This window comes from Mandrillus leucophaeus, unplaced genomic scaffold (assembly GCF_000951045.1).
Source record: "Mandrillus leucophaeus isolate KB7577 unplaced genomic scaffold, Mleu.le_1.0 Scaffold527, whole genome shotgun sequence".
NCBI classification, from domain to species: domain Eukaryota; kingdom Metazoa; phylum Chordata; class Mammalia; order Primates; family Cercopithecidae; genus Mandrillus; species Mandrillus leucophaeus.
The window spans coordinates 896,417-917,329 of NW_012105664.1; the positions used below are offsets into that span (position 1 = coordinate 896,417).

At 56.2% G+C, this 20,913-nt stretch overlaps 1 protein-coding gene across 1 annotated transcript in view; it reads left to right on the plus strand.

The window, feature by feature from the left end:
* Positions 1-19,718, plus strand: part of FGD3 (FYVE, RhoGEF and PH domain containing 3) — a 92,922-nt gene extending 73,204 nt beyond the window's left edge. The window contains exons 11-18 of the mRNA XM_011996874.1: positions 963-1,042; positions 2,673-2,703; positions 3,136-3,243; positions 5,126-5,188; positions 13,407-13,529; positions 16,308-16,448; positions 18,025-18,165; positions 18,819-19,718. Coding sequence (XP_011852264.1) covers positions 963-1,042; positions 2,673-2,703; positions 3,136-3,243; positions 5,126-5,188; positions 13,407-13,529; positions 16,308-16,448; positions 18,025-18,165; positions 18,819-19,070 — 939 coding nt within the window. The 3' untranslated portion in view covers positions 19,071-19,718. The remainder of the gene's footprint in view (positions 1-962; positions 1,043-2,672; positions 2,704-3,135; positions 3,244-5,125; positions 5,189-13,406; positions 13,530-16,307; positions 16,449-18,024; positions 18,166-18,818) is intronic.
* Positions 19,719-20,913: the final 1,195 nt, after the last annotated feature.

Genomic DNA, 20,913 nt, shown 5'->3' on the forward strand with positions numbered 1-20,913 from the left:
TCTCTATTTCCAGCTACTTGGGAGGCTGAGGTGGGAGGATTGCTTGAGCCCAGGAGGTCAAGGCTGCATGATTGTGCCACTCACTGCACTCCAGCTTGGCTGACAGGGCAAGACCCTGTCTCAAAAATAACTTAAAAAAAAATAATAAAACAACCTTAAAAAAAGGTATTTTCTCTAGTTAGTCTTTTATTTCTTAACCCGAATTCAGAGAATTTCAAGGTAAGAAGGGATTTTTGGTGGCATTAAGCAAATGACTACATATTTTGATTTAGCAAATGTTTTTGGAGCACCCATTCATTCAAAGCCCTCTCAACTCCCACTGCAATGAGACACGGAATAGGTGTGAGCTACCGCGCCCAGCCGTGGTCTCTGTGGTCTCATCCTGAGGGAAGAGGATGGAATTTGAGGCTGTGGTTCTGTGAAGAAGTGACCCCATTTTCATTAGTTCTGGGCACGCATTGTCCTATTTACATCTCATCTCAGGGCGCACCTGCTCAGGGGCGCAGACTCTACAGGGTGGCTAAGGCCATCCTTGCTCTTCTCATCAGGTCCCTTTCCACCCTAAGGGGACGTGGCTGCTGTAGGGGGGCAGTGCCCAGTGGTGCCTGTGGGGAATGGCTTGGCTTCGAGGAGGATGGATGGGGGTGACATGGGGAGGAAACCTGACAGGCTGGGTGTCGGGGGATGGATTTGGTCAGCAGAGTTCCAAGCACAGAAGATGAGCGGTCCCAGCTGTGTCTGAGCAGGGTGGGAGGCCCGCTGTTCCCGATGGACCAGCTCATGCAGCAGCCATGGTGACCTGGGCCTCTGCGCCCCCCTCCCTGAGAACTGTGGGGCTGCAGGCTCACCTCTGCTACCTCCTCGGGGAAACACTTCTAAGTCAGAAAACGTGAGGCTGGAGTTAAGGACCCGCTAAAATGACCAGCTGGGGTTTGCTTTGTTCTTTGTTCTTGCCCCTTCAGGTGCAAGATATCGTCAAGCCAAACACAGCGCATACATTCATCATAACGGGAAGGAAAAGGTCCCTGGAGCTGCAGACGCGGTATGGAACGGGCTGTTTCTAGTGAATGTCTTTGACCTCATGTCTTCTTTTTCTAAACTGGATAACCTGCAATATATTTTTATTTATGTATGGCTTAAAATTTAACAGTACTGTTACCCAAACACCAGGGTGCCGTCTAGGTCCTGCTGCGTGCTGCACAGAAAGCCCATCACTGAGATGATTATTGCCGAGGAAGAAGCTTTAATCGGCCAAGGAGATGGGAACTCAGTCTCAAATCCATCTCCCTGACCAACTAAAACTAGGGGCACATACAGCAGGGAAGAAATGTAACAATGTGTAAGAAAACAGGAACTAGTGGGGGCAAGGAAGCAATCATGATGGATAAAGGGTCTGGGCATCTCATTGTCTGGATGTGGTGACCTGGTGAGTTTCAGTCCCTTGATGGTTTTTTTGAGAGGCCTTAAGGTTACTGAGGAAGGAACTCAGATAAAACAAATGTTAACTTTCAAGCTTGAAGACTGGAAGGATCAATTTGTATGTTTATCGGAAAAACTATCTATAGGATGATCAGGGCCCTTTCAGTACCAAGGGAAGTTGATGAAAATTAAGCCTCTGCCCACCTCCTGTTCAGCAGGCCCAGCACATTCTTAGTCCTCTCTTGAGTATTCTTCTAGGATTTTCTTTTCTTTCTTTTTTTTTTGAGACAGAGTTTCGCTCTTGTTGCCCAGGCTGGAATGCAGTGGCGCAATTTCAGTTCACGGCAACCTCTGCCTCCCAGGTTTAAGTGATTCTCCTGCCTCAGCCTCCTGGGTAGCTGGGATTACAGGCGCCCGTCACCACACCTGGCTAATTTCTTGTTTGAGTGAAACCCCAACGGGGTTTCACCATGTTGGCCAGGCTGGTCTCGCACTCTTGACCTCAGGTGATCCACCCCCCGACTTGGGCTCCCAAAGTGCTGGGATTACAGGTGTTAGCCACTGCGCCTGGCCCCTTCTAGGATTTTCTATGTACATGCACCTGTATCTACGTTTTAAATCACAGATGGCTGTTTATACCTGTCCTGCATCTTGCTTTTTCACTTAATTTGTCAAGAATCATCCCATATCTGCACAGCATTCCTAAAGCAACATAATTTTCCATTAATGATCATTAGCTAGTTCCCACTGACGAGGACCTGGGCTCCTCCTGAACCTGGCCATCACAAATGGTGCCGCAAGCAGTGTCCTTCTTTTTAGGTGTTTCTGCATATGTGTAGTTGTAGCCATCAGAGAGATTGCTGACGTAGAATTGCTGGTCACAGGGTAGTGCATCTGTTTGAAATTTTGGTGGCTGTTGTCACACTACCCTTTAAGGTGATGTCAGGCTGTGCTCTGACTAGCCATATATGGGAATTCTGTTCTCCCACAGCCCACCAACAGTGGGATCTTCATAATGACCCATTATGGTCCAAGGAAGCATTGAATTACAGCCACTGCAGAGGACTCCACGTGGCTCACCTGGCCCCACCAGGCCACAAGTGTTTTGAGGCCCTTGGGGACAATCTTCCCATCCTTGAGCTGCGTTGACAAGCCAGTGCGTGGCTCGGGTGTGCTGCAGGGCTGAGAGAGGGCTGGTCATTTAGAGTCAGTATCCAAGACTGGATTAATACAAGACTGTTTTGGTTTTTTAGGACAGAGGAAGAGAAGAAAGAATGGATTCAGGTGAAGCTTCTAAACTTGTAAAGTAACCAAACGACCAAGTGATTGAGCAGTAAGGCCATTTATGTTGGGACAGAGGGTGGGGGCCCTGGCCTCCGGGACTGCTGGCCCTGTGCTGCACCCTGCAGGGATGCAGTGACCACACTGTGCCTTCATAAGCACCTTCAGATGTCACAGGCCTTTCAACCCATTCATTTGTTTGAGGGCCCCCAAATAAACATGAACAGGCCTGGTGGAGTCACAGGCCAGGTTCCCCGCTCAGGGTGGATCTCCTCAATCTGGACAGCTCGAAGGGGAGACCACATCATTGGTAGCAGGGAAAGGAGATGGCCAGTGGCCTGGGCATTGTTCCGGGAACGCCAGGGAACGTCCTTCCTGCGGGTAGCGTCCTCCCACACCCCTTGATGGTCCTCCCTGTTGTGTTGCTGTGTCCAGATCATCCAGGCCACCATCGAGAAGCACAAGCAGAACAGTGAGACCTTCAAGGCTTTCGGTGGCGCCTTCAGCCAGGATGAGGACTCCAGCCTCTCTCCAGACATGCCTGTGAGTCAGTGGCCCAGGGCGCAGAGGGGCCTCCAGGAGACAGGCTGCCTGCGGAGAGCAGAAGGCACTGGCGTCTGGGTGGACAGCCCGACCTCCAGGCTTTCCTCCTGCTGTACCAGGGACCAGGACAGCGGGCGCTCTCTTGCGTTAAAAGAAAAACTTCAGACAAATTAAATGTAACAATTTAATTGAGCAAACAACTATTCGTGGATGGGACAGCACCGCCCCCTACAACCCTTGAGACCAGAATAGGTCCAGAGAGCCTCCTCTGCTGCTGTGTGGTCGGAGAGGATGTATGGACAGAAAAGGGAAAGTGAAGCCCCGAAGCAGCTGGGTTGGTTACAGCTCCGCGTTTGCCGTGTTTGACATGGTTTGAAGCGTCGGCCACCTTTCCATGGCAGCTTTAGATTGAACTTAATTTCACCCCTACCCACCCTCCACTAAGTGCCCGCTGCAGCCTGCTGGGCCCCAGGCCCGTGGTCAGCGCCCAGGTGGGCGGGAAAGCAGGATGTGGCCGTGGAGGAAGTGCTCCCACGTGACCTGTTTGGTTGTCTGGTGCCTTCTGCACAGCATCCTATGCACCAAGGAATGTTACGTCATCCCCGTGAAAACTGAGTCTCAGAGAAGCTCGGTGACATGGGTTGTGGACCCGGCGTCACAGGGCTGTGGTGCACTGCCCACATACCACTCTGGCCCAGGACGGCCCATGACTGCAGACACCTTTCTGTGACTGTATTTTCCCCCCAGTGCCCCCGTGCCCTGGGAGATGGTGGCTCAGAGCCCCTTGGGGGAAGCAGTAGGAGCATCTCACTCCCCATCCTCATGTGGAGCTGCCCCAAGGGCCCAGGGGGATTTCATGTGGAGACTTAGGCTGGGAAAGAGGCAGGGCTACAGGGTCCTTGCCGGGAAGCCTGGCCAGGGAGTCAGGGCTGCAGCCCCAGGACCAAGCCTCGGCCATTTCTCCCCGCAGGGCTTCCCTGGAGTCAGGGAGAGAGGATTGGGTGAGGAGGCTGATGTCTGCCCACTGCAAGGAAGGCCCTGGAGCCACTGACCCTGGACAAGGCATAGGGGTTGGAACTGTAGCAAGGACACATCCGGGGAGGCACCCAGGAGAGACGGTGCCCTGAGCCCTACGCCAGGCCCTCTGCTCCAGCCTTCACGGGGGTACCGGGCATGACTCAGAGTTAGGGTGCCCCAACTCTCGCCGCCTGACCCAGACCCCGCAGGCCCGAATCCCAACTCCAGGCTGGCTGTGCCCTCTGTACCACCTCCGTGGGTCTGCCTGGCACAGCCCACCTCCCCCATATCCACTTCATATTTGTATCAAGTCTACTAGGTTTTTTCTGCTTTCTGCATTCACTTTGTAAGAACTTTGCATCATCCAGAAAGGAACAGTCCTGGGACTGCCTTGAGTGGAGGTGACCTGGGAATGTGAGACACTGAGCCTGGCTGTCCTTAAAGCTGGCCAAGCCCTTTCTGTCCAGAGGCTGAGCCCAGAGCCTCACTTTGCTGAGAAAGTGGGGGCTGCAGAGACTCTCCACAAAGAGCCCTGCTGGAGGATGAGAGAGAACCCAAAGGGACCCTCCTCACTGGGTGACTTGGTGTGAATTAGAGCCCCTGATCAGGGTGGGCCAAAGGGAGGCGTCACCCACCAGCCACCCACCACACTGGCAGATGCTCCTAGGAGAGGCCTCCAGCTCAGGCCAGGCCCAGGGAGGAAGCAGCTTCCCCAAAGGCACAGCAAACCCTAGGCCTGGGAATTCCTGCTCCTGAGCCTGCCCTCAATGCACGGGGGTGGTGGGGGCTTCAGGAACTGTCCCCGTTGCACAGGGGCTGCATGGCCCTGGAATCTCCTCTCACTCGGCCTCTGTGTCCCTTCCAGATCACGAGCACCAGCCCTCTGGAGTCTGTGGTGACCACCGAAGGCGGTTCAGGTGCAGCAGGGGTAAGTGCCATATGCTCAGCGATCAGCAGGGGTGAGAGGCGGAGCAGGGGGTCAGACCAGGATGACCTGTAGGGAAGATGGAGAGAGAGGGTCGGACCGGGGCCTCCTAGAGGCTGAGGACTGAGGGGCTAGCCTGTCCTGCTCACTGTGCCTGGGGGCCTGGGTGTGTGGAGGTAAAGCCATGTCTGAGTCCAGGCTCTGATGACTTGTGTGGTCACTGCAGAGGACTCTGTGAGGCAGGCACGCGGAGGCCTGTCAATGTGGGGATGTCCATTACCTAGTTGGAGGTGGTCACACATGTGAGAATCCTCTGAGCTCCAGGTGAACATTTCTGCTCCTAACATGTGTGAATCGTCCCATAAAGCGTGTATTGACAGTGCAAGGTCCTCAGGAGGCTCAGTAACGCAGAGGACTGCTTAGTCCTTCACCCCAAGCTGCGGCCAGGGAGGCCTGAGCCTCCCTGCCTCTCCCCGTCTGTGTTCTCTTGTGCCTTATGGCAGCCAGCCCACAAGGGTGCTGCTCCGGCCAGGCAGGCTGTGTCCACGCACCCGCCTGCCAGGGGATGTGCTGTAGGAACTGGGATGAGGCCTGCCTCCTCCATTTAATCCGGGAAGTTAAAGAGGATGAGGGCCAAGAGCATCTGTACCTGGAGCCATCATCATTGGCGCCCAGGCCTGGCACTCACCAATGCTGACAGCAACATCACCCTGGAGCACCCCATGTGGCTGCTGCACCCAGATGCGGGAGGGCGATTCTCCAGGCGCTTCGCCTCCCCCTATGCTGTGCAGGCTCAGGAATGACGTGGCCCCAGATGGCTGCCCTAGCCCCACCCCAGACAGGCGTCTGTCCAAGTGGGCTGGCCGCTGGCCGCCGCCTCCCATGACCTGAACTTTACCAGGCCCCACCCGTCGTGATCTGGGCTGGCCCGGCGTTGGGAAACCATGAAGAAACTCAGGAGGCCTCGGGAAGGATGTAGTGCTTCAGAGGCACAATGGAGTGCGCAGGCGTGGGGGGACTTCCAAATACATCCCAACAGGCAAGAGGAGAGACCCCCAGATTCACAAAGCACAGCCACCTGGCCTCTGCAGAGCAGACAGGCACCCTGCAGGGACATCTTATTAACACTAAAATGAGGAAGTCTGACAGCCTGCGGGGAAGTGGTCCCCTGGCCTCCTAGGAGAAAATCTCCTCTCACTTGTCTCTCCTTCTGTCTGGCCTCACCCCGCTTCCTGGCCACCCTCCCTGGAGATGCCCTGGGCTCCCCTTGCCCTGCCAGGCCCCAGGGACTTGACATCTGCTGTTTGCTCTGTCCAAGTCTATGAAGCCCCGTAGCCTGCCCCAGGGGTCCCTGATAAAAATGTCTCAGTGACAGGAGTCTGCCCATCAGCAACTTGTTTTTTTTTGAGACGGCGTCTCACTCTGTTGCCCAGGCTGGAGTGCAGTGGCGTGATCTCAGCTCACTTCAAGCTCTGCCTCCCGGCTTCACACACCATTCCCCTGCCTCAGCCTCCTGTAGTAGCTGGGACTACAGGCGCCTGCCACCACGCCCAGCTAATTTTTTGTATATATATATATATTTTTTTTCAGTAGAGATGGGGTTTCACCGTGTTAGCCAGGCTGGTCTCGATCTCCTGACCTCGTAATCTGCCCTCCTTGACCTCCCAAAGTGCTGGGATTACAGGTGTGAGCCACTGCACCCAGCCTTTTTTTTTTTTTTTTGAGACGAAGTGTCACTGTGTCACCCAGGCTGGAGTGGTGCAGTGGCACAATCTCGGCTCACAGCAACCTCCACTTCCCAGGTCCAAGCAATCCTCCTGCCTCAGCCTCCCGAGTAGCTGGGACTACAGGCGCCGCCACCACACTCAGCTAATTTTTTATATTTTTAGTAGAGACGGGGTTTCACCTTGTTGGCCAGGATGGTCTCAATTTCTTGACCTCATGATCTGCCCACCTCAGCTGGGATTACAGGCGAGAGCCACCACGCCCGGCCTATGACGGGAATCCGCCCATCAGCAACTTTTCGTATCGCCAGCAGTAAGTGAGAGGCTGGCTGTGCCCCAGACTCACAGAGCTCTTCAGTCCCTTTTCTGGAGCAGTAAGGAAAGTTACGAAAAGCAATGTGTCCTCATGGTGTGAGTGCAGCCACAGAAGCGTGAGCTGCCCACAGTGGACACGCAATCACAGGGTCACAGTGGGGACGTGACAGCCCACACCCGTGTGTATGAGGCACTGCCTGATCAGCCCCACTGCCTGGCATCCCACAGCCAAGGCAGGCATCCCCGACAGTTTCCATGGTGACGTCCTGGCACAGAGCACTGCCTCCCACACATACAGCTCACGTAAGGAGTGAGCTGGGCTGGCCTCCGCTCGATGACCCTCCATGTCCAGCCCCAGGCCCTGGGTCAGGCTTATGGAGGCATCCGTGGTCACAGTCCCGCCGCAGAGGCATCAAGACTCAGTGAGAGCCACCTGTCCTTTGTGAGTGCGTCTGTCCTGTGTGTGAGCCCGCAGGCCCTGGAGAGGCACCTTCAGTGTCTTGGGGAGGCAAGGAAGCAGAAGTGGGTGGAGGCCACGTGCTGCGGGAGGCCCTGGGTGGGCAGGACCTGGGTGGGCTGTAGAAACAGCAGGAGCCCGGGCCTGGCTGAGGGGATCCACACAGGGTGTCTGAGTGTGGTCCTGGGGAGTCGAACCCCGGGTTGGTGCCTGGACAGGAGAATGTTCTAGCTGGAAGAACCTGCGAGGCCATGGTTTAAAATGTTTTCACTTGTGGGAAGACACGGCTTGGAGATGGCCTTGGAGCAGGGCTTTGAGGCGCTGCTGGCCACACAGGCAATGCCCCTATTGGTCCCCTGCTTCCATCACAGGCGAGAAGGCAACTGGGGCTCGGGGCCTCAGTCAGTGTCCGGGCATCTGCTGGACCAGGCTGTGGCCAGCAGACCCGCTGTGCCTCCATGGGTGCGCCCAGCTAGGTGGACAGTGCCGCCTGCCCCACTCCCTGTACTTCCCCTGGCTCAGGGCCCAGCTGCCTCAGGTTCTGCAGCAGCCCAGGGAGCCGGGTGCTCAGGGCCACAATTCCAGTTCCAGTCTCTTGTCTCTGTCCCTTACCCACACCAAGCCAGGGCTGGGCCCACGACAGACCACCAAACAACAGACCTCGGCTCCAGCCCAGGGCCCCACGGCGTCCCTACCCCCAGTGGATGTGGCCTGACCTGGCCGTGTGTTCCTCACTGGTGGCTTCCTGTGAGCAAAAACAGCAGAGTTGAGACTGTGGTGGGAGCTGGGACAGCTCAGTGTCGGCGTCGAGCTGCACAGGGTGAATGTGGTGTGATGGAGGTGAGCTCAGTGTGCATTTTACAAAGCACTCAAAAGCAAGTTCATCCTCTTATCCACAACAGTGATTTTTGCTACAGTATACCAAACTTAAACTTACTTCCTGAGCCCAATTTCTTCAGTGGTATAGTCCCTGTAAGCCCCTTTCCTAAGAGAAGCTACGCCCAAGCCAGGAAGTTTTGCAAGGGGCCTTGCAGAATTCAAAGGCTTCCCTGATGGGCAAGCATCGAGTTGCTCTTAACAGAAACACAAAATGTCAGAATCCGGAAGGTCTCTCAGGGTCTCAGACCCACCGTGGGTGACACATGAACCCCTCCAAGGTGCCAGCGAGGCATCAGAGGGCACCCTCGACAGGGCAGTGCCAGGGCCTCTTCTCAGGCACTGCTCCTTCTCAGGCACTGCCCCTCCTGGGACGAGGCCGCACCCTGTGTCTACCCTCGGGGCTCCAGGGCAAGGCTGTCACGAGGGGCATGGCCTCAGGCCTCAGCCCAGCCACCCTCCTGTCGGAACAGCCTGTGCCCCACAGCCCGTGTCCCCTGCTGGGTCATTTCTAGTATCTGATGACACTGACTTGTTTTCATCAGGGCCACTTACTGGGCTCCAGTTCTATGTAACTCAGCTGTGCCCCGCCGTTCCTGGATGTGCAGCTCAATTTGCTCAAGAAAAATTGCTGGAGGGGGCAGCCCTGTTGACCCTTGGTGGAGACCACTTTCTGGGTTAACGCTGGTGTGTTTTGGGCGCTTTGCGGGTGAAGTCACTCGGTCAGATACTGAGGAAGCCACAGTTCTCCATCTTCCTGGAGAGACTTGGGCCCAGCTTTTCTGATATCCTGACATCCACAACGAAAACCTGAGCTCCCTTCTTTGGGTCAACCTGCGTGGTAACTTCATCCACAAAGGGGCGTGTGCACGGCCGAGAGACCATCCCTGGCTGCTCAGGTGGGCCTCTTGCCCCTCAGCCACTGGGTCATGCCTGCAGATTCTGCCACACCTTGATGACGGGAGCTGGAGGGTTGGCCTTGGTGGGCTGCGGGCCTCAGCTCCATGGGAGCTGGTGCAGGGCCAGGACCCACCCCGAGTGCTCAGCTCAGCTCCATAGCTGAGAAGAATTGCCAGATAAAGAAAGCCAGTGGGACTCCCGGCACTGCCCCAATTCTGGAAGCCACACTCGCTGCTTCCAGAATTGTCATCTGTCCCTTCACTGGGACCTGGTCCCCGCTGGTCTTCAGAGGCCAAGCTCTTGCTGTGCACCCAGCCCCGCAGGTACCTGTCCTCCTACATGGCTGTTCTTCGCTCCTCCAGCCCCTGCTGCCCCCTGCCCCATGGGCATGCCGTGTGCTATTCTCAGCTGCTATGCAGTGCTGCCCCTGGGTGCCGTGGCAGGGGTCCCCCTTCTGGGGTCCTCATGAGCAGGCAGTTCTGGGCTGAGGTGCACATCGGGGCCGCCCTTCCACCAATCCCAGCCTCTCTGGGTGCCCACCTGGAGAACAGGTTTTCACTACCAGGTCAGTGATGCCCATTCCCCGCCTAGTGTGCTTGGAGCCCCCACTGGGGTCTTGAGCATAAGAAAAACGGCAGAAGAAGCCGAGGCCGCCTCACCCGTGTCTTTGGCACAAGGCCCATTCATCAGAGGTGCTGGGGGCTGCAGCACAGTGAGTGAGCGTCCCTGTCACCCTCAAAGGAGCCAGCCCTGCCCTTGGGCTCCTGTGCCAAACCAGCTGGGCGCTTGGGGGACCTGCAGGTGGGCCAGTGAAGGGGGACCACAGACCAGGCCACACAGCTGGAAGTGCCCGGCCAGAATGTGCCCGGAGGCACTGGTGTCCGTGTTTTGGCTGCCAGAACAAAATACTACCTGAGGCTGAAGTCTGAGATCAAGGTGTGGGCAGGGCTGGTTTCTCCTGAGGCCTCTCCTTGGCTTGGAGATGTCAGTTTCCTCCCTGTGTCCACACACGGTCTTCTCTCTGTGTCTCTGTGTCCTCATCTCTTCTTATAAAGACACCAGTAAGATTGAATCAGGGCCCAACCGAAGACCTCATTTTAACTTAATGTCTCTTTAAACACCCTGTCTCCAAATATAGTCACATTTTCAGAGATACTGGGAATTAAATTTTCAACATATGAATCCGGGGGGACACAGTTCAGCCCATCCCAGCCTCCAATGCTTATGCCCAATCTGAGCCACCTCTTTCTTGCTTCTTCACCCCCAACCAGTTCAGTTCATCTTTTTCTTTCTTTCTTTTTTTTTTTTTTTATTTTTTGAGTTGGGATGTCATGTCCTCCAGGCTGGAGTGTTGTGGTGTGATCACAACTCACTGTAGCCTCAACCTCCCGGGCTCAAGTGATCCTCCCACCTAAGCCCCCCACATATCTGGGACTGCAGGCACGTGCCACCACGGCAGCTAATTTTTTGAATTTTTGTTGAGACACAGGGTCTCACTATGTTGCCCAGATTGGTCTCGAACTTCTGGCCTCAAGCAGCCCTCCCGCCTCCCAAAGTGCTGGAATTACGTGCGCAAGCCACGGCGCCTGGCCCTTTCTCCTTGAACCTGAAGAGTTTCTGTTAAACTTTTTTTAAGTGTATGTTTTTCAGCGTTTTCCTATGGCAGTTTTGGACCCACACAAGTGGGGATAACTGCAGTGAGCGTCCCTCCCCAGCTCCAGACACCTCAGCCTGGTGCTGTTCTTACGGCCCCTCGGCCCCCAGCCCCGCCACACACACACACACACACACACACACACACACACACACACACACACTTCTGTTTACTGTAATTTTTTTTTTTTTTTTTTTTTTTTTTGAGACGGAGTCTCACTCTATCGCCCAGGCTGGAGTGCAGTGGCTGGATCTCAGCTCACTGCAAGTTCTGCCCCCCGGGTTCACGCTATTCTCCTGCCTCAGCCTCCCGAGTAGCTGGGACTACAGGCGCCCGCCACCGCGCCCGGCTAGTTTTTTGTATTTTTTAGTAGAGACGGGGTTTCACCGTGTGAGCCAGGATGGTCTCGATCTCCTGACCTCGTGATCCGCCCGTCTCGGCCTCCCAAAGTGCTGGGATTACAGGCGTGAGCCACCGCGCCCGGCCTTCTGTTTACTGTAATATTTTAAAGCCTATCCCAGACCTGTTTTTATTCTGTGCAGCTATACTAATGGTTAGCTTATTTTAGGTAATTTTCTTTTAAACAGAAAAAAAAAAAAAGAAAAGAAAGAAAAACACCACCTGCGGGCTTCAGTTTCCCTGACTGGAGAGGCTGAGATAAACATTTCTAGGGGCAGCTCCAGCTCTGACATCCTGGGGAACGGGAGACATAGCTTTGCCTTTTCCTAAAGTCTTCTTAAGGGTGTTTTCTGCGCCCATAACAAAGTATCTCAAGGGAGGCGCCTCCTCCCCAGAGAGGAAATGCTGGGTGTGGACCAAGCTTCAAAAGCCCAGGAAGTTATTTCATCAAATGATGAGGCCTTTCCAGGGCTGCAGGCTATAACATGAAAGGGTAATTAGCTTCACCGGGGCCTATTGTGGGGTGGGGGGAGCGGGGAGGGATAGCATTAGGAGATATACCTAATGTAAATGATGAGTTAATGGGTGCAGCACACCAACATGGCACATGTCTACATATGTAACAAACCTGCACCTGCACATTGTGCACATGTACCCTAGAACTTAAAAAGTATAAAAAAAAAAAATTCACAAGTTGAAAAAAAAAAAAAAAAGAAAGGGTAATTAGCCACTTGCCAAAGTGGCGGTTTTATGTACTGTGATGAGGCTTAGGGCCCAGGGACCAGTCACTCATCCCATTTTACAGGTGAGGAAACTGAGGCTTAGAAAGGAGAGGTGAGTCATCCAGGGTCTCATGGCTGACAGGAGGCAGGAGCCTGGGGTCTCTCCACCTTGCACGGTTCATAATCAGACAGGGAAACCAAGGCTGGGCTGGGCAGCCCCAGGATACACCTGCTGCAGCCTCCACACCACCTTCTTCTATAGGCAGTTCAGGCAACAGGAGACAGAGGGAGGTACAGCTCTTCATGGCTTCCTCACATGTCCTCCCAGATGTTTTTTTTGAGTCTCGCTCTGTTGCCCAGGCTGGAGAGCAATGGTGCGACCTTGGCTCACTGCATCACTGCAACCTCCGCCTCCTGGGTTGAAGCGATTCTCCTGCCTCAGCCTCCCGAGTAGCTGGAATTACAGGCACGCACTACCACTGCCACTACCACACCCGGCTATATTTTTGTATTTTTTTTTAGTAGAGACGGGGTTTCACCATGTTGGCCAGGCTGGTCTCAAACTCCTGACCTCAAGTGATCTGCCCGCCTCAGCCTCCCAAAGTGCTGGGATTACAGGTGTGAGCCACTGCCTCCAGCCTCCCCCTAAAATGTTGCCATGCTTGTCTGCACACTCAGGCATGTGGGTGTACACCTATATTCATCCATGTGGCGTGCCTGGAGGGTGTGGCCCCCCGGTGCCCAGCATAGAGCAGGCATGTGGCCACATGGCTCAGGTTGCGGGCAGGGGTGCCTCCGTCCCCAAGGCTGCAGGCCGTGGCTGTGCTGCCCACTGCCCACCCTAGTAAGCGCTGTGTTCCTCCAGCTGTGGCTCCTTTCAATAGTTTTTCAGATGCACCAGATAAAGTCATTGGCCAGGTTGTTCCAAACATGAAGATCTTGACCCACTTACAATCTTTACTCGGTGCAATGGGCACAGGCAGCCGCTTGGGGGGTGAGGGAGGGAAGAGAGACGGGGCCGACTTGGCTCTTCACTTCATTCCCTTCTGCATGTTCCACTTTTGCCTTGAGCCTGTGTGGCTTTTACAGTCACGAGAGCTGCCACTCCACTGCCGTGTGGGGTAGGGTGCACACGTGACTCGGAAGCTGATGGCATCTATTTGCCTCCTTGTAGCTCGAGCCCAGAAAACTCTCCTCTAAGACCAGACGTGACAAGGAGAAGCACAGCTGTAAGAGCTGTGGCGAGACCTTCAACTCCATCACGAAGAGGAGGCACCACTGCAAGCTATGCGGGGCGGTGAGTCCCAGGAGAGGGGGACAGGGACAGGAGGCCACCCTGCTCGGACAGAGCAGCTGAGTCCTCACCAGCAGCACACCAGCCCTGCACAGAAGAGCTTCCTGATCCTGGCTCATGGATATAGATGCCCTTGAGTGCAAAACTGTCCTGTCCAAAGTAGAATCTGATCACTTTTCTCTGGTCAGCTCTGGTGTTCAACAAACACTCCTTGTGGTTGGAAAAGTGCTGGATTGGGAACCACAGAACGCCTAGCTGGGTGAGCTTGAGAACAAGGAGATGATAGTCCTCATTCCTTGCAAGGTGTATTGGAGATGGGTGAAGGGTGTGGCTGTGCTGGGAGCTTTGCCCCAGCGCTCCAGTGGTGCTGAAGGCCTGGTGGGCCCATGTGATGAGGCAGTGCCTCCGACTGGCACCCGAGCTGCACACCATCTCCATTCCCCTCACTCCAAAGCCCTTTCTCCTGAGAGTGGAGAAAATTCAATGCTTAATATTGAATGTAAAAGTATCCCTGAGGAAGGAACTGATGATTTAAGTATCTTTAGGTTAAGAGGTTAAAGTTGAATCTATGTCAGCAACTGGATCTCAACACAGAATTCTTTGGTGTTTTTCCAAAGGGCGCCAGCAACTTGTGCCTGAAGCAGTTGGTGTTACTTGTCATACCTTTGCCACATGGCGGGAGGCAGCAGGGGGAGGGGAATAAGTGGATGAGTCCTTGGAAGGATGGATGATGGATGGATAGGTGGGTAGAAGGATGGATGAATGGATGAGTGGATGGAGAGGTGGGTGAATGGATAGGTGGGTGGATGGATGGATGGATGGATGGATGGATGGATGGGGAGATGGATGGAGGGATGGATGGATAGGTGGGTAGTTAGATAAATGGCATATGGAAGTGTGAATGGAAGTGGATATATAGGAAGTATAAATGGATGACTAGAGAATTGATGGATGGATGGATGAATAGACAAATAGTTGGATGGCATACAGAAGTATGGATGGATGGATGAAGGATAGATGGTAGAGGATGGATAGATGAATGGTTGGATGGATGGATGGATGGATGAGTGGATAATGAATGGGTGGGTGGAGGGATGGATGGGTGGATGAAGGGATGATGGATGGATGGATGATGGATGGATGAATGGATGGTAGAGGATGGATGGGCAGGTAAGTGCGAAATGTGATCTGTACCTCTTAAAGAACTCTCAGTTTGGGGCCCAGTTTATACTCCAGAATTGGGGGATTTAACTTAAACCTGGTTTCCCCATCAGACCTGAGGGGAATCTGTTGCTTTAAGAGCCATCCTCAGAATATGTGCCCAGGCCCCTGCTCAGCTCTAGGCCTCAGGCTTTGTGACCACTCAGGATCAGAAGCTGCAGCCTCTGTTAATCTTCTTTGGAGTGAGCGTCCTCATGGCCAACCTGGACTTCCCCGCACAGCAGAGGTGGCTCGGTGCCCTCACTGACGTCACTGCATCTCCATGTCAGCCTGCTGGGGCTTAGCTTTCATTGCCTTGGTGTGCCCAGTATTCCTGCTTCCTCACACAAGAAGTGATAGAGAAAAGATAAATTCCAAAAATAAATAAAATCCTCGTAAAAGTAGGACTCCAGAACAGGGTGCCTTCCATCTACTTAAAAAGCGCAATTTCCCCGCTGCTGTGGCTCCTGAGACCTTCGATATGAGCTCGGTGTTTGAGTGCCGTGGTCCCTTAGCAGCCGGTGCCCGCAGGTTTAGGTTCAAACTAGAATTTCCCAAGGTTTGAACAAGGATCTCCAAGTCCTCTGCAATATTCGGTACACGGGACAGGATGGAACAGGAGAAGCAGATGCAGAAGTGGGTGTGGGTGGCCCTGAGGCACCAGGAGCCTCTGTGTGCTGGGAAAAGGATCCAGCAGAGGGAGGGAGACCGAGGCAGAGAGAGACAGGACCACCGACGGGACGCAGCTGGAGGGGCCAGAGGAGGGGGGACAAGGGGGCCTGCCAGGAGTGTCCAGGGTAGGAAAAGCTCTGGAAAAGTCACTGAGGAGCACTCCTTGGCTACATCCCCATGCTCCACCTATGCATCTGAGTCACATGCCACTGTACAAACAGACCATGACGACTTCATCCATTCATCTGCCAGTGGACACGGGCTGCTTCCAGCTTTTGGCTATTGTGAATAACGCTGCTATGGACATGAATGTACAAACATCCCTTCAGATCCTCCTTTCAGTTCTTTTGGGTACATGCCCCGAGTGGAACTGTTGCATCGTATGGTAACTCTGTGTTTAACTCTGTGGGAAGCAGAGGAGCCACCCTACTGCTTCCCACAGAGGCTGCGCCAGTTTGCTTCCCACCAATAGTGCAAGGATTCCGATCTCTCCACATCGTGCCAACACTATTTTCTTTTCGTTGCTGTTGTTGTCATTGTTGGTCTGGAAGATAGCCGTGCTGAGGGGTGAGAGGTGGTTTCTGGTTGTGAATTTTATTTGCATTTCCCTGATGGCCAGTGATGGGGTGTCTTCCCGTGTGCTTGGCGGCTCTTCCCACTCTTCCTCCCATGCACACAGACTCCTGGACTCTGGACCCTCCAGGACAGGAGGGTGGATACCAGATGCCCAGCAGGGTCAGCCTTGCTCTCTGCCCTCAGACAGGATTCCCCCCTTCACGTCAAGGAGAAGCCCTTACGCCTCCCCACACTGTTAAGTCTCCTCCCGCCCACTCCACCTCTCCTCTGGCCTCTTCCTGGATAATCCTCTGCCCCAGGGTGCTGGGGTCACAGGTGCCCTCTGTTTGGCAGGTCATCTGTGGGAAGTGCTCCGAGTTCAAGGCCGAGAACAGCCGGCAGAGCCGCGTCTGCAGAGAGTGCTTCCTGACACAGCCAGTGGCCCCCGAGATCCCCAGCCCCGAGGCTCCGGCCGAGCCCAAGCAGAGCACAGAGGTGGGTGCTCCCAGCTCCTGCTCCCCTCCTGGCAGTGTGGCAGAGCCTCCAGACACCTGCTTCTGTGCCCCAGCAGCTCCAGCTGCCTCTGCTTTCGGGTGTCCCTGGGGCCAGGACAGATGTGGGTGTGTCTCAATGGGGCCCCCAGGCTGGGAACACACTTGGAAGATCCCGTGTGTGCACACTGGCTTCTCGGGACCAGCCAGGGCCAAGGTTTGGGAACCATTTGCATCCAGGAGTTAGATGGGAACAAGTGTCACTCCTGGTCACCTGGTTGGAGGGCATGGATTGAAGCTGCCCTCAAGTCCAGGCCTTGAGGCCCATCTGAGGGTAGACACTGCCCTTGTCTCGGCCTGCCTCACCTCCAGCTGTCAGAGGGTGAGCAGGGCCCTGGAGGCAGGCGCCCCCTCCTCCTCCTCCCGCTCCCCTTCTCCTCCTCCTCTTCCCCCTCCTTCCTTTCCCTCTGCCTCCCTGTCTTTCTCCTTCTCCTCTCCCTCCTCCTCCTGCTCCCTCTCCTCCTCCCCATCTTCTTCTCCCCCCCACTGCTCTCCTTCTCTTCCTCTGTTCCTCCTCCCCTCCTCTTTCTGAGAGTGGCTGCTGCTTTCCCTGCCTTCTTTCCTCAAGAACACAGTCTATTCTGGGGGGTTGCAGGAAAGCTGAAAAAGAAAACGTGAGCTTCCAGAAAAGCGCATCGCCCTTTCTCTGCACGCGACACAGCCTGCGGTTCGCAGTGACGGCTGCACGCTGGGGTCTCCTGGGAAGCGTCTAGTGTTGATTTCCCTCCTAGAGGCTCAGTCAGGTGATCGGGGGGTCAGTGTGTTTTCAGGGTTCCAGCTGCTCTGACTTACAGCTGTGGTTGGAGCCCTGACCTAGGTCCTCGGTCTCAGAAGTCAAGGATGTAAGTCTATTAGGACTGAGCGTTGAATGGTCTCGATGGTGAAGGACCTTGCTCTGCCCACTGAGCTCCCTCATGCCTGCAATTTAAATACCGAGGTGTGTTCTGAGCGCGCCAGGTCCTTGGGGCACGGGCCTCCAGGGTCCTGTAAGGTGGACTCTAGCCTCGAAGGGGGGCCCAGGTCTGAGGGGTCCAGCTCTGGCAGGGGGTGTCTAAGCCATGTCCAAATGGTGGACAGTAGCTCCAACAGTGACACGACAGAGGGAGGGCCTGTGTGTGGCACGTGTGGTGTGTGTGTGTGCTGTGTGTGCACGCACACGCATGTATACGGTGTGTGTAGAACTGACACGCGTGAAGTCCCTGTCCCGTGACCCACCCTCAGGTACTTGCTGTTGGGTTTTCCTGTGATTTTGATGTGTCCTGACCCAGCATATGGACACCCTCCCCTTAGAGAGCCCTGCCTGCAAACCCCGCCTGATACCACACACGCCTACGTCCTGCAGGCTTCTAGTGACCCTTGGAAGCCGGGTGAGGCTGGTCCCAGTCTCTGTGCAGGCCTTGGCCAGGTCTCCACAGCCAGCTCCTCCCAAGCAGTGGCCCTGGCCCTGCCCCAGCCTCCTCAGAACAGGGCGTGACCACTGCAGACGAGACTGCCCCTAACCTGTGTCTTTGTATCCCCAGAAGACACCCGCTGCAGACCCCCAGCCCAGCCTGCTCTGCGGCCCCCTGCAGCTGTCAGACAGCGGGGAGACCTGGAGCGAGGTGTGGGCCGCCATCCCCACGTCGGATCCCCAGGTGCTGCACCTGCAGGGAGGCAGCCAGGTACGTGTCCCCACGCCCCCAGGCCCTTGGGCCAGCAGCCCAGAGCCTCAGGCCTGAGGCTCCCACAGCAAGCCTGTGCCACCAGCTGGGGCCCACCTGCTTAAGCAGTGTCACCTGGGGCCTCAGTTTCCCCAGCAGCGCAGGATTCCCTCTGCTCCCCAGTCACAGGAGACAGAACCTACTGGCACCTGGGTGGACCCCAGAGCCAGCCAGGGTGCAAGGAGGGGTGGGCCAAGGGGGCACAAAGGGTGGCCAGGAGCCACAGAACCTGTCAGGTGAGACTCAGGAACCCACACAGCCCTGGCCTGGCCCCTTGGAGCCCCAGTTGCTGCTCTGTCACAGGGACTGGCCTGTCCTGCCTCGCCTCCCCAGGGGCCAGACAGCCCAAAGGAGGCCATGGAGTCTGGGGGTCTGGTGAGGGGGGCAAGGCATCCCCTCCCCTATATCCTCCCTCGGGGAGAACCAGTGGGTCCCCCCAACTGTCCTCCTGTTGACAAAGGCAGTGCAGGCACAGCCACCAGGCCCCTCGGGCTCAGCACCTGCCTTGTGTTGCAAGGGTCTGGGAGTGGCTTCCTGGGAGAGGCCCCTGTCACTGAGGTGAGCCCGAGGCCGGGAAGCTGAGGCACCGCTGACCATCTGCTCCTCTGCTGCAGGACGGCCGGCTGCCCCGCACCATCCCTCTCCCCGGCTGCAAACTGAGTGTGCCGGACCCTGAGGAGAGGCTGGACTCCGGGCATGTGTGGAAGCTGCAGTGGGCCAAGCAATCCTGGTACCTGAGCGCCCCCTCCGCAGAGCTGCAGCAGCGATGGCTGGAGACCCTGAGCACTGCTGCCCGTGGGGACACGGCCCAGGACAGCCCGGGGACCCTGCAGCCTCCGGTCCCTATGGGCACAGCTGCTCCGTGAGCTGAGTCTCCCGCTGCCCTGCACTCCACCACATCGGGCCTGTGCTCTCCTGGGAGGTGGCGTCAGAGGCCAGATGAAGAGCGCCCTGGACTGCTGAGGGTGGGCCAACAGCCCAGAGCTCAGGACACTTGGCTTTGGAGGGAAGGAAACTGAGGCCCAGAGAGGGGCAGCCACTGGCCAACGGTCACCCAGCAAGTCTTGGTTAAGAGCCTGGCCTCCAGCCCCAGCAGTGTGGCCCAGAGCAGGGGCCGACTGCCACAGTAACCATCATCCATACGGGTCGTGTGGTGATGCTGGCCCAGAAGGCAGAAGGATGCAGCATGGGCACTGCCAGGGACAGCCACATCCGGCCGGTCTGCAGTGTGGTCCACCCCCGCCTCTGCCCAGCCTGTCTACACCGTGTGAGCTGAATCATGACTCGCTTCCCACCTCCCTTCTCTGTCCTCTCCTGAGGTCCTGCCTCCAGCCCCCAGGAGGTGGACCTGCCGCGTCCTAGCTGGACTCACGGTTCCTAAATAACTGCACTCGGAAGCTCTGCTGGGACTTACCCCAGCCACTGAGTGGCAGACGCATGAGATTTGTGGCTGTTCCTGATGCTGGTGGCACACAGTGCTTATCTGCATAAATAAACACTGGCCACCGGCAGTGGCGCAGCCTCAGTGCTCTCTCCTGAGCCCCTCAGCGGGGTCCCCCCACAAGGTGGGCTGACTGATAAAAGGTTGAGGGATAAGGGTGATGGAACCGCACACCGCCTGGAGAGCAGTTCTGCATCTGTTGTCCTGCCCAGGGTGGGCAGATGGCAGGTGAAGATGGCCAGGCTCAGAGATGGGGACGGTGGGGTGCAGGGCACTCGAGATGGTGCCAGTGGGGACCTTGCAGAGGCCACTGGGGTGCGGGTGCTCTTTGCACCAGAGCCCCAAGGGCCTCCGGGAGAGAGTGGAGGAATTTAGGGACCAGTGATGGGGGATGCTCACTGGTCAGGACCCCCACTCCTCTAATATCCATATAGCACCATGTGGAGACACCTAGGAAGACATGGAGGGCACCTACCGGGGGCTGAGAGGGCAGGGGGAGGAGCCAGAAATGGGAGACTGATCCCAGGTGGGGGGCAGGTGAGCTGGGAACACGGGTTGGGGGGACAGCTGAGATGGGGGCACAGGTGAGTGGGGGACAGCTGAGATGGGGGCACAGGTGAGTGGGGGACAGCTGAGATGGCACAGGTGAGTGGGGGCACAGGTGAGTGGGGGACAGCTGAGATGGGGGCACAGGTGAGGGCGAGGGTGAGCTCCCACGAGCTCTAGCTGGGCCGTGCTTGGATGCTGCAGCCACTGCACACGGAGCCCCTGCTGGCTACCCGGGCCTCTGCCACTGCTTCCCACACTGTGCTGGATGTTCTAGTCCCACTTCACACGGAGGAAACTGAGGCTCAGGCATGCTAAACAACGTGCATGCTTCCACACTGGACAGTGCCCGCCGGGGGAGACAGGATCAGACCTTTCTAGCTGCACAGAGGTGCCCCGACCGGCTCCAGCTGCTGCTTAAGGAAGCAGCAAAGCCCCTCACCCAGCTAGGGACAGGGGTGGAGGAGGCCTCAAGGGGACCCCAGCCGCTGGCCCTGCCTTCTGCCCTGCAGATCTGAGCTCTGACCCACATTCATCCCCTACGGAGCAGTGGCGGAGCCGCTCCCTCACACACATCTACTGAGCATCCGCGGCAGCCCTCATGAGGCCCTTCTTTGAAGGGTCAGGACTCCGTCCTCTGCCTGCTCCAGTAGTTCCATTTCTGCCATCTCACCGCAGCCCCAGGAAATCCCCACTTGACAGCTGAGGAAACTGAGTCAGAG